The following is a 12,736-nucleotide window of genomic DNA, read 5'->3' on the forward strand; positions in this document are numbered from 1 at the left end:
ATAATGGTCATGTCAATTACTAGTCTATTTTTATCATAAGAATATATATCCTAGTTTTAACAGATAGATATGATTCTATAGATAAGTAAGGTAAAATAGTTAGATAAGATCTTCATAAACCTCAAAAAAAACTGGGTGTGGTGGTGCACGCCTTTAATCTCAGCACTCTGGAGGCAGAGGCAGGTGGATCGATGTGAGTTCAAGGCCAGCCTGGTCTACAAAGCGGGTCCAGGACAGCAAAACTACAGAGAAAACAAAAATAAAAGTTAAACTTTAGCCAGGCATGGTGGCACACACCTATAATCTCAGCACTTGGGAGGCAGAGGTGGGTGGATCTCGTGAGGCCAGCCAGGTCTACAAAGTGAGTCCATGACAGCCAAGATTGTAAGAAACTCTGTCTTGAGAATTAAAAAAATAAAATAATTTTTTTTTTCTGAGACAGGGTTTCTCTGTGTATCCTTGGCTTGGCTGTCCTAGACTTGTAGACCAGGCTGGCTTCAAACTTACAGCAATCTGCCTGCCTCTGCCTCCTGTGCTGGGATTAAAGGTGTGTACCACCACGCCCAGCTAAACTTTAATATTTTTAAAGAGTAGTAAATTATTTAACTGTGACAAGCAGAAGGGCTGGGGCTGGGTAGCTGTGGAAGTAGGGAAATGGCTTTTCTACAGAGTTGGCACACACTTCCTTCACTCTGACTTTCTGTACTTGGTGATAGAAAGGTAGTTTTTCCTGCTGGTATAGGAAAGGTATCTGTACAAAGGGATCCTCCCTCCCCACCACCTCTCCCTCCCCACACCCCTCCCTCCCTCCCTCCCACCACCCCCTCCCACCGCCACCTCCTGCCCTCAAGGCTAAAAAAATGAAGTCCATTGTGCAAACACTGTACCCCTGAGCTCCATGACCAGCAGCACCAGCTCTAACTTTTCAGAAAGAGAAAGAAAAGAGGCATCTGCAAACATGTGCTCTTGTACACACGCAAACACTAAGGTGGAAGGAAGGAGAAGGGTTAGAAGGAAGTCAAGCAACCTCTGCATGAAAGTGCCACAAAGAAACCCATTATTTTGTAAAGCTAACATTATTTGATTCTTCTCAGTGTGTGTGTGTGTGTGTGTGTGTGTGTGTGTGTATGTGTGTAGGGGGGGCAGGCGGGGTATGCCAGAAGAAAGTGTCAAATTGCCTGTGAGATGCCAAGTGCGTGCTGGGAATTGAACTCAAGTCCTCTGGAAGAACAACCAGAGCTCTTAGCCACTAAGCCATCTCTCTAGCCCTGTATACTAACTTTTAAAAAAAGAAAACAAAAGGGAGCCCGGAATGACCTCACATCTGCTTGCTGTTTTTCAGGAACCCTTCATTCAAAACAGCAGCCCTGCTGGGCACAATGACCCACACCTCTAATCTCAGCTCCTGGGAGGCAGAGCTAGGTAGATCTCTGAGTTTGAGGCCAGTCTGGTCTACAGTTCTAGGGCAGCCAAGGCTACACAGAGAAACCCTAGCTCAATAAAAAATGATTTGGGAAGGAGATTTGTGAGTGAAGGAACGGTTAGCAATATATCAAGGGCACTGGAAATATTGCAGCTCTGAAGGCTCCTGGCAGTCAGTCAGAAGCCAAGGAACACCACAAAGTCACACAGCACAACAAACCTCACGCAAGAGATTGGGAGGGAAAACCTAGAAGGGTGGCTGCCTCTGCTTGGGTGAGAAACAGCAGGGAACTGGTAGGAAGGGGCAGGTTTATATAGGATTTCTTGAGGGGTAGAGGTTTCCATGGTAAGGATCGTTGGGATTTCAAGTCCTGAGCTTGGGGGAAACTCAGGAATTGGTGGGTTTCCTTTTCAAGGATTGGTGCAATTTTTTTTTTTTTTTTCTTGTAGGATGTACCCTATCTACTTTCCCACCTCTGAACTAGGAAAGACCATTTCAGCCATTAGAAAATGACCCTTAGGCTGGAGAGATGGCTCAGTGGTTAAGAGCACTGTCTGTTCTTCCAGAGGTCCCGAGTTCAATTCCAGCAACCACATGGGCTCATAACCATCTATACCGGGACCTAATGCCCTCTTCTGGCCTGCATGTGTACATACAGAGAGAGTACTCATATATAAAATAAACAAATCTTTAAGCTAGGTGTGGTGGAACATGCCTTTCATCCTAGCACTTGGGAGGCAGAGACAGGGGGATTGATGTGAGTTTGAAGCCAGCCTAGTCTACAAAGTGAGTCCAGGACAGCCAAGGCTACACATAGAAGCCCTACCTTAAAAAACAAACTCAAACAAACAAAAACAAGAAAATGACCCTGAGACTGGGACTAGAGAGATGGCTCAAAGGTCAAGGCTTTTCTCCCAGGGGTGCTCATCATGTAGGATGAGATCTGGTGCCCTCCTCTGAGATGCAGGCACACATGCAGGTGAAATACTGCGTACACAATAAACCTTAAAAATACTGCATACATAATAAACCTTAAAAAGGAAAAGAAAGTAAATATTAGGGTTGGGAAAGTCTGCAGGGTAGGGCCTGATTGGCGGAGCTCCTCAGGTGGAGATCTGGCCACTTTCCTGCCTTGAGGGTTTACAAAGTTTACAAACTAGACAATGTTTACCAAGGGAGTCAGTCCTTCCTTTCCTTTTGCGTTCCCATGAATAGCCAACAGCCAGGTATAATATTTGAGACCTTACGTTTGTTTTTGAGCCAGACGGTCTTCAAACTCACTATGTATATGAGATGGCTTTGAACTTTTTATCCTCCTGCCTCACCTTCCAAGTGCTGGGGTTACAGTGGGGCTTCAAATCATAGTTTATGCGGTGCTGGATTTTGTACCCAGAAGTGCTCAGCAAGCACTTCATCAACTGAGCCATATTCTCTGCCCCGGGGGTTTCTTTTTTTTTTTTTTTTTTCTTTCGGTTTTTCGAGACAGGGTCTCTCTGTGTTAGCTTTGGCTGTCCTGGACTCGCTTTGTAGACCAGGCTGGCCTCGAACTCACAGCGATCCGCCTGCCTCTGCCTCCCAAGTGCTGGGATTAAAGGAGGGCGCCACCACGCCCAGCCCCGGGGGTTTATTTTCATTCCCGCTTTAGAAAGTTTTTCAGAGCCGGGCATGGTGACGCACCCCTTTAATGCCAGCACTCTGGAGGCAGAGGCAGGAGGATCTCTGTGAGTTCGAGGCCAGGCTCGTCTACAAAGCAAGGCTAGGACAGCCAGGGCTGATACACCGAGAAACCCTTTTTCGGAAAACAAAAACAAAACAATAACAAAAGGCTTTCACTTTCTGGTCAGTAGGTGCCGCTCGAGCACCAATACCAGACGTCTGCTGTTCCTTTGCTACGCCTCCTCCGCCTCTACTTCCGTTTCCAAGAAGTGAAGAGAACGTCACTTCCGTCACTTCCGGGAGCTCCGCGTGGACTTGCTTCTATGGCGTCTTCCGACATGTCGGTGTTGGCGGGCCCCGCGAAGCCGACTCTGGCGCTGAACCCCCAGGAAGACTCACAGTTTCTGGAGGGTTTGACGCAAATCCAACGGCGTGCGAAAAGGGTGAGCGGCCGGGCGCTCCGCTGGGCGGCGGGCGGCAGGGCTGAATCGGGAGCCAACCTCTCACCGGCTTGGCGGCTATGGGTTAAGTCAGGAGACTGAGGCAGGTCGGGAATCCGTGCGGGATTTTGCCCTTGAGGCCCTCAGAACTCACCTGAAGGAGGGGGTACCGCGTGTGGAAGCATGGCGCCTCCGAATCTCAGAATATGTTAAGCTGCCACGCTTCCGCTTTGGCCTGCAAAATGAAGGTTCTTGGTCCATCGGAGCATTCGGAAAGTATGGATGCACTCGGGAAGCAGAGGCAGGCGGATCGCTGTAAGTTCGAGGCTAGCCTGGTCTACAGAGTTAGTCCAGGACAGCCAAAGCTACACAGAGAAACCTTGTCTCGAAAAACAAAAAAACAAAACAAAACAAAAAGTAGTATGTCCCCTTACGTCCGAGTCCCTAGAAGACGGATCGGAAAACCCAGCACCCGGGAGCGGGAAGCAAGGAGGATGAAAGGCAGAAGACAGCTTGGGCTAAGTATTCAGACCAGAGCTTAGCCAAAGAAAGTAGGGACATTGCCCGTCAAGCTCTGTTTGCCTACAGTTTCTTTGGTTTTTAGCATCAAGTGCACTGGAGGGAATGGAAGGGTTTTGTTTTTGGTGTTGTTGCGGGGGTCTCTTAGGAAGGTTGTTTTGGGTTTTGCGTTTTTGTTTTTTTGAGACAGGGTATCTCTGTAGCTTGGCTGTCCTAGACTCACTTTGTAGACCAGGCTGGCCTCGAACTCACAGCCATCTGCCTGCCTTTGCCTCCTGAGTGCTGGGATTAGAGGCGTGCGCCACCACACCTGGCTGGGTTTTGTTTTTTTAATGTCAGTACGGGATCTGTTGTAGCCCAAGCAAGCCTCAAACTTGCCTGCCATGCAGCCGAGGCCTTGAACTCCCACATGAATGCTAGGATTACAGGCATATGTCACCCTGGTGGGGGCAGGGAGACAAATTCTTGTAGGTTAGAGGGTGGTGGTGACAGAAGTACAAACTGCATTGTGAAGGTTGGCAGCTGGAAATGGTATGATTAGGTGTGACCAACCGGCCATCTACCTTCAGAGTTGAAGGTCTCCGCCTCAAAGTGACAGCGGCAGATTTTTACATGGTGGGTGTGGGCACGTGTGTGTACAATGTTGCACATCATGGTGCGTCTATAGGTCAGAGGACGGCCCCTGGGAAGCTTGCAGAGCCTGTGGCTCCCTGTGATTGAACTCAAAGCATCAGGCTTGCATAGCAAGTGCTTCTACCTGCTGAGCTACCTTGCGGGCCCCAAGAAAACCGTTGGCAGCTTGATGGTTTTCCTTAGGGGAAGAAAGATAGCAAACATCTAGTTTTTAAATGACTGCTGTGGTAGAGATATGAAAAGGTTCCTGGACCAAGGGGAGTGAAGAGTTTTGAAAGTTTTGCGGCAAGCCAGTCAAGGTGAGGCTTAACCTTCAATCCTGGTACAGAGATAGGCAGATCTCTACCTATCCTCTAAAAAAATATTTCAGCAAGCTGGGTGGTGCTGGCGCTTGCCTTCAAGCCCAAGCAGAGGCAGGTGGATCTCTGAGAGGTCAAGATCAGCCAGATTTCTGACCTTTAATCCTAGCATTCATGGGGCTGGAGAGACTGCTCAGCGGTTACCAGCACTGACTGCTCTTCCAGAGGACCCAGGTTCAAAGCCTAGCACCCACATGGCAGCTCACAACTGTCTATACTCCAAGATCTGACACCCTCACATAGACATAAATGCAGGCAAAACACCAATGCACATAAAGTAAAGGTAAATTTTTTTAAAAAAGAGAAAAAATCCTAGCATTCAAGAGATAGAGGCCAGCCTGGTCTGCCTGGTGAGTTTCAGGCTGGCCAAAGCTCCATAGTGAGACCCTGCTCAGAAAAGTGTGCGAGTGTGCACACACACACACACACAAGTCTTGGTGCAGTATGCGTTTGTATTTTTAAATGTTTATTTGTTGTCTTTGTCCTCAGCAAAAGACAGAAGAAAAACTTACTCCTGGAGTGATTTTTCTGGGCCACCTACCTTCAACACTTACTGAAAGCCATATCCATGACTACTTTACCCAGTTTGGCACGATTACCAGATTCAGATTGTCCAGAAGTAAACGGGTAAGGTTCTGTCTCTGGATTCAGCTATGTGTGTTTTGTTTCTCAGTTGCATGTCATCCTTTTAATCATAGGCATACAATGTTGTTACCTACAGAGTCCCCACTCGGGTGCGTGCCTTTAATCCCAGTACCGAGGAAGGTACTTCATAACTGATTTTTGCCTGTTTTATGTGGTGCTGGGCCTTGAACCCAAGTCTTTGCGTTAGTCAAGCACTCTGTCTACTGAACTACGGCCCCAGCCCATGGCTTTTTTCTTTGTTTCTTTTTTGGTTTTTCTTTTTTGTTTGTTTGTTTGTTTGTTTTTGTTTTTTGTTTGTTTGTTTGTTTTTTGTTTGTTTTTTCCTTTTTGGTTTTTCAAGACAGACTTTTAAAAAAAAAGACAGACTTTCTTCCTTCCTTTTTTTTTTTTTTTTTTTCCCTTTCTTTCTTAATTACTTCTATTTATTTGAATGGGGCAGGGTGAATGTAGAAATCAGCTAGTTTGTTTTCTCTGCCCACCACGTAGCTCCTGGAGTTGAACTCTGGTCATTAGACTTGGAAGTCAGTGCCTTTGTCTGGTGAGTCACTTTTCTGGCCCCTGATGTTTGTTCTTGGCATGGATTCCTGTCAGTTACTTTTCAGAGGATTTGTTAGTTTATAGGTGATCTGTAGGGTTGGAGGTCATAGTCCATCTCTCTTTCACTCCTCCATCTTCTCTGCTTTTGTGGGGTAGGGAGTGCAGATGGTAGATGGTTGGTGGCTGGTGCTCAGGCTGGCCTTACTCTGTGGAACTGAGATTAACTTTGAATTGCTGGTGTTTATTTCGAAAAGAAAGCAAAATGGAGGTAACATTGAGTTTTTAGTACCTTGTTGAGCTTTGGGCGTTACTGGTGTTTTCATGGCAATCTGATGAGAGGTTATTTTATTGTTGTCTTCATCCCATGGAACGACAATCTGAGGCTTACATGTTACACGTTCCTCAACACAAGTCAGGGGTCATCGCCAGGGTCAAAGCCCAGGTGCTTGAACTCCAGAACCCATACTACACTTAAGACTAATGATTGTAAGGAAATCCACTTGTGAGCTGGTACAGGGACTGGGACCTCGGCCTGCGTTTCAGGGACAGTGGTTCCTAGGCTATAGAAATCAGTGTCAGTTTCTTGGTGAGCCTCAGGATACTGGAGAGTTGGTTGTTTTCACCCTTACCATGTGAGATGAGGTTGAGCTACCTACATTTTCGTCTAGTATTGGGGCCTGAACCTGGGGCATGATAGGCAAGCCCTGTGGCTGTCTTGTTTGTTCAATAGCATGGAGTTGGAGTGGTGAGAGTTGTGACTGGCGTCTCCTGAGCGTCCACTGGGGCTTGGGGAGCTTGGTGTTGGATTTAACTGCTCTTTCCTTGGGTTTGCTATTACAGACTGGACACAGCAGAGGCTATGCCTTTTTGGAGTTTGAGTCTGAGGATGTTGCCAAGATAGTTGCAGAAACAATGGATAACTACCTTTTTGGTGAAAGACTTCTTTCGTGTAAGTACTCTGACTCAGGAGGTCTGCTTCTACACTGGGGTGGGATTAAGCAGTTACTTGTGGGGGTTATACTCAGGAAGGGGAGCTAACCCATCTTTAAAGGGTGAGTAAAAGAGACTGCTAAAAGCTGGCAGTGGTGGTGTACACCTTTAATCCTAGCACTCTGGAGGTAGAGGCAGGTGACAATAATAATTGTTTTGAGTTATTTCCCAAGCTGGTATAGTAGCACATGCCTTTAATCCCAGCTCTTGGGAGACAGAGGCAGGCAGATCTCTGTGAGTTCGAGGTCAGCCTGGTCTACACAGAGAGTCTAGGACAGCCATAAAGAAACCCTGTCTCTTGTCTCGAAAATTAAGTTCCTTTCCTTCTTGCTTTTGTTTTTGTATATATAGGTAAATTTATGCCACCAGAAAAAGTCCATAAAGAACTTTTTAAGGACTGGAATGTTACATTTCACCAGCCATCGTTTCCAGCAGTGAAGCGTTACAATCAGAAACGAGGACATCTGCAAATGTTAAAGATGGAATATCGGTTTAAGAAGAAGGAAAAACTGCTCCGGAAGAAGCTAGCTAAGAAGGGGATTGATTATACTTTCCCTTCATTGGTAAGCACCCTGTTCTGATGTTCTTGGTGCCCACTTCACTAGTTCTAGCGTGTGTCTACATGACTGTAATCTATCTCGGTCCTCCTCACTCGCTAGGTTTTGGGGTTGGTCTGTGCTTGTGCCTCTTTTGGTTGATTGGTGGCCAGGCAAGACTGCTGATTGGGCTAATGCTGAGTGCTTGCTGAGTTCTGGCTGGCCTTGAACTCTGCCTTTCTGCTTTTTTTTTTTTTTTTTTTTTTTTTTTAATGTTTCTGGTACTGAGGATGGAGCCCAGGGAAAGGAACATACGACGTTCATCCCTCCACACCACTCTCCCCCTTTTAAAGAGAACATCTTACTGAGCTGCGTGGACTGGTATGAACACAGTCTGTAACAGCTCAGGCAAGCCTTATCATAGGTCCTCTTCTTACCTCTGCCTTGAGTTCTTGAGTAGACAGATGAGCTTATGGCCCAGCATGGGTGCCTACTGCCATGGTTGATGTTGGTCAGACTGGGTCTCTTGTTCCAAGCTGACATCAAACTTGATATGCAGCTGAGAATAACAGAGACTTTCTGGTCTGTCTCTGCTTCCTGAGTGCTGGCATCACAGGCACGTGTAATAATTCCTGGTCTCAGCTGGGCATGGTGGTACACGCCTTTAATCCCAGCACTCGGGAGGCAGAGGCAGAGGCAGGCGGATCGCTGTGAGTTCAAGGCCAGCCTGGTCTACAAAGTGAGTCCAGGATGGCCAAGGCTACACAGAGAAACCCTGTCTCGAAAAACCAAAAAATAAATAAATAAATAAAATAATAATTCCAGGTCTGTGCAGACCTGAAAGTATAACCCAGGGCTGTAGGTATGCCACTTTATATGAGCTGAATCCTCAGCCCCCTGCTAGTTTTCCCCCTATATAATTTCGTGCTTGTGCACCAAGTGGACACCAGGTGCCCTTGGAGACAAGAAGAGGACATTGGATCCCCTAAAACTATAGTTCACTTATAGTTGAAGCCACCATGTGCGTGCTGGTGGTTGAATCTGGGTCTTAGGAAAGAGCAGCCAGTGCTCTTAATTGTTGAGCTTCTCTCTAGCTCCCACTTAGGTTTTTTGTGTTTTGTTGTTGTTTTTTGAGGGTTTCTCTGTTTTTGAGGGTTCCCTGGCTGTCTTAGAACTCTCTTGGAGAGAGGTGTGTGTGTGTGTGTGTGTGTGTGTGTGTGTGTGTGTGTGTGTGTGTGTGTGTGTGTGTGTGTGTGTGTTCACACGCGTGTATGCATTCAGCTACAGCACAAGCAAGTTATTAACTTTTTAATATTTATTTACAGGTCTTACCTAATCCAAAGAAAGGGACTTCTGAAGGCATTCCTAACACTCCTGAGGACTCTGAGGTTAACCAGGTGAGGTGGTCTCAATAAGGTCACTAATGGCTATAGAAATACTTTCCAGAGTGTTGGCATGGTGGCTTGGAGTAAAGGCACTTGCCGCCAAACCTGGCTACCTAGTTCAGTCCACATGGTTGAAGGGAAGAACTGACTCCTAAAAGTTGTCCTCTCACCTCCATATATATGCATGCCTACACACACACACACACAGTAATTTTAAAAAATTTGTTTTTAAAGGCAAAGTACCTGAAAAAAAGAAAGTAATTTCTGCTTTTTTATTGTTATTAAAGACTTCATTTGGGGTTAATGAGGGTCTGTTTGTTTTTTTCTTTGAGACTTATTCTTCCTCTCCCCCTGTTAACCAGCCTAGTCTTCCAACTCAGATCCTCTCCCCTTTCCCCCTCTCAGGCAGGGTTTCTCTGTATCCTTGGCTGCCCTGGAACTCACTCTTGTCAACCAGGCTAGTTCTGAACTCAGATCCTCTTGCCTCTACCTCCCAAGTGCTGGGATTAAAGGCGTGTGCCACTGTACCAAGCCTGGGGCCTGGCAATCTTTTTTTCTTAGATAGGTTTTCTCTGTCCTGGACTCACTTTGTAGACCATGCTGGCCTCGAACTCAAAGCATCAGCCTGCCTCTGCCTCTCCAGTGCTGGGATTAAAGGCGTGCACCACCACACCCAGCTAGATCTGGCAATCTTAATATAGCCCAAATGTTTTAGAAGGCTATTAATACATATAACTATTATGGCAGTTTATTATCTAGCCTACTACTATAGAAATAAATGAAACAAAAATCTATTAGATAGTTAATATGGTTATGTACTGGAACTGGGCATAACCCCCTAAGCTAATTTTTCTAATGCTGGCCAAAAATCCCATAAATACTTTAACACGTTCCAACTGGGGCTGCTTATCTCTCCATCATGATAACCCTCAGAGCAAAGCTCCTCGTGGCCACATGCTGCTAGTTCATGCTTAGCCATGGCAACCAGATTCCTTCCTCCTCTCTTCCCTCACCTCTCTCTCTCTCACAGAATCCTTCTGCCTCCAAGCCCCAGAGCCTTAGCTCTGTAGGCATTTTTATTAGCCAATCAGAGATAACTTGAGAGGCAAGGTCTCACAATATCACTTCCTGTGTATAAGCATTTGCTAGTAGAACAGTAAAGATCTCAGGGGACAAGTAAGTAACATAGTAGCACCAGACCATGTCACAATAAGCAACTGAGCCCCCAGTGTTACATAGTAAACCCCAAACTTAGCTATTTCCTGAAGACAACTTCTCTTCCTCCTGCCTTTCACATCTCTAGTGCTGGGGCTGTAGTCTTATGCCACTTATAGCTGGCCCCTTGCATTGTGGGTTTTTCAAAAGCTCAAAATCAGATAGGAAGCTGGGCCAGTGAGAAAGCTTGCTATGCAAATCTACAGACTTGGGTTCAGATCCTAGCACCCACATAACTGTCAGGCCTGATATATGTTCATGCCCGCAACTCCGAGGAGAGGCGGAACATGGACATGTGACACTTTTTGGCCACCAACCTAGCTTCGAGTTTGAGAGACTTTGTCTTGGGAAAATAATACATTGACGGAGTAGAACGCCTAGTGCCCCTCTGGCCTAGGCCGGCTTGCATACACTGCCAGGTATTAGCCACCATGTGGGTGCTGGAAATTGAACCTAGGTCCTCTGAAAAAGCAGCCAGTCCTGAGCCATCTCTCTAGCCTCTTGATCTTTAATATTTTGTCATTTTAGTTAGGATTTTGCTTCATATTTTTTTAATTGGAAATATCTTTAAAAATTGATGCTAGAATGGGTCAGAACCCTTTATATGTATTTTATGTATATTGGTGTTCTGCCTGAGTGTGTGTCTGTGTGAGTGTGTCAGATCCCCTGGAAATGGAATTACAGGCAGTTGTGAACTGCTATGTGGATGCTGGGAATTGAACCCAGGTCCTTTGTAAGAACAGTCAGTGCTCTTAACCACTGGCCATCTCCCATGCTCCCTCGGTCTCAATCCCCCCCCCCCTTTTTTTTTTAAGATCATATGAGGTTTATTAAATGAGCATGGGGGAGGGGTGCCCCAGAGAGAAACAGAGTCAGGAAGAGAGATGGGGTAAGAGAGCTCAGCCCCAATCTTTAACAGTCACAGAAGTACTGTGTTGAGCCTTGAGGTCGGGGTATGGGGTATGGGCATGCACCATAACGTCTGGGTTATAACAAAGCCTTTGCCCTGCCAGCATGTGAACTATTTGGTAGTTTAAAGATAGGTGTACAACTATAGCATGTAGCTGAGAAATGTGCAAATTGTTTAATTCCTAGCCTTTATTTTCAGGTTTTGCCTACCTCAAAAGAAAGACTTTCAGGGATACCTAGGAAAAAGGAGAGGAAGATGTTGAAGAGAGGATTTACCATAAAAATTTTTAAGAAGCGTAATAGGTCTAAGAAAAAGAGGTTCGTGGACGTACAGGTGAGTGTCACTCGCATTCTGGGAACCAGCTGCTGTGGACATAATTTGAAGGAGGAAAAGCAGTACCTGCTGCTCTGTTCAGGGGGGCTGCTGATGTGGTGAGGTTTGAGGTTTTGGGTCTTGGACACAGGATCTCTTGTAGTCCAGGTTGGCCTAAATTCTGATCTTCCTGCCTCTGCCTCTTGAAAGCTGAGGTTACAAACATCAGTTTGGCTAGGGACCAGATTGAATCGTGACATTTTGGTAGATCCCTAACTAGTGACTTAACAATTTTCTATCTTATAATAATAAAGCAATGAGTTTGCATACTGTTTGGAAAGCTCCTAAACTCTTCACTGTTTGGAAAGTTCCTAAACTCTTCAGTGTCTTCACTTGTGTCACCAGGAGATAGAAATAGATCACATGGTACAATTTAAGACTAGGAGGGCAAGTCAGGTGTGGTACACAGGCCTTTAATCCCAACACCTGAGAGGCAGAGGCTGGCAGATCCACTGTGAGTTTGAGCCCAGCCTGGTCTACAAAGCAAGTCCAGGACAGCCAAGGCTACACAGAGAAAACAAAACTAGGATGGCAGTGGGGTTGGGTGGTCATTGCTGGTAAGGCCAGGAGGCAGTGGGGTTGGGTGGTCATTCCTGGTGCCTGTGCTATCCTGGACTGTAATGTACTTGTTGGTTTCAGGGTCCCACGCCACTTTGTTCACCAGCATTTTTGGAAAGACGGAAGTCACAGGTGACCAAAGTCAATGATGATAAAGATAATGAAATCGTTTTCAAACAGCCAGTGCCTACAGTGAAAGAAGAGGCCCAAAAGACTCCAGCACCAGCACCTGCAAGCTCCAAGAAAAAAAGATCAAGAAAAAGAAAAGCAACCAGTAACCCCTAAAGCATTCTGTTTGCATATTTCCTAGGCAGATGTGACTTTGTTAAGGCCCACAATAATTTACTAGTGCAGTGACATGCTAGCACTGATGAGATGCTGAGGGAAATGCCAGTGAAGACAGCCACCAGGTACTGGTCTGCTTTGCCTTTTCCTGTTGTGAGTTTGAATTGGGCTTTTTAAGCTCCCTCTGCCTGTGTGAAACTACAGGCCTAAATAACACCAGCAGTCTTTGTGGCCCCACCAGTGCTATTTGACTGTCTTTGTGGTGGTTGTGTG

At 46.1% G+C, this 12,736-nt stretch overlaps 1 protein-coding gene across 1 annotated transcript; it reads left to right on the forward strand.

Moving 5' to 3' along the window:
* The first annotated feature begins 3,364 nt into the window (after window positions 1-3,364).
* On the forward strand, window positions 3,365-12,463 carry Nifk (nucleolar protein interacting with the FHA domain of MKI67). The gene is made up of 7 exons (XM_051148190.1): window positions 3,365-3,522; window positions 5,520-5,657; window positions 7,053-7,161; window positions 7,554-7,765; window positions 9,064-9,135; window positions 11,447-11,581; window positions 12,260-12,463. Exons 1-7 carry the CDS (start codon window positions 3,403-3,405, stop codon window positions 12,461-12,463), a joined length of 990 nt encoding a protein of 329 aa, XP_051004147.1. The 5' UTR covers window positions 3,365-3,402.
* The last annotated feature ends 273 nt before the right edge of the window (window positions 12,464-12,736 follow it).

The sequence above is a fragment of the Acomys russatus genome, chromosome 6, assembly GCF_903995435.1.
Source record: "Acomys russatus chromosome 6, mAcoRus1.1, whole genome shotgun sequence".
NCBI lineage: Eukaryota > Metazoa > Chordata > Mammalia > Rodentia > Muridae > Acomys > Acomys russatus.

Bases quoted from the DNA above. Each gene is read 5' to 3' on its own strand.
- Nifk (XM_051148190.1), top strand. From the start codon at position 3,403: ATGGCGTCTTCCGACATGTCGGTGTTGGCGGGCCCCGCGAAGCCGACT. The intron at 3,523-5,519 runs GTGAGCGGCCGG...CTTTGTCCTCAG, and splicing joins TCCAACGGCGTGCGAAAAGG to CAAAAGACAGAAGAAAAACT. The intron at 7,766-9,063 runs GTAAGCACCCTG...ATTTATTTACAG, and splicing joins ATTATACTTTCCCTTCATTG to GTCTTACCTAATCCAAAGAA.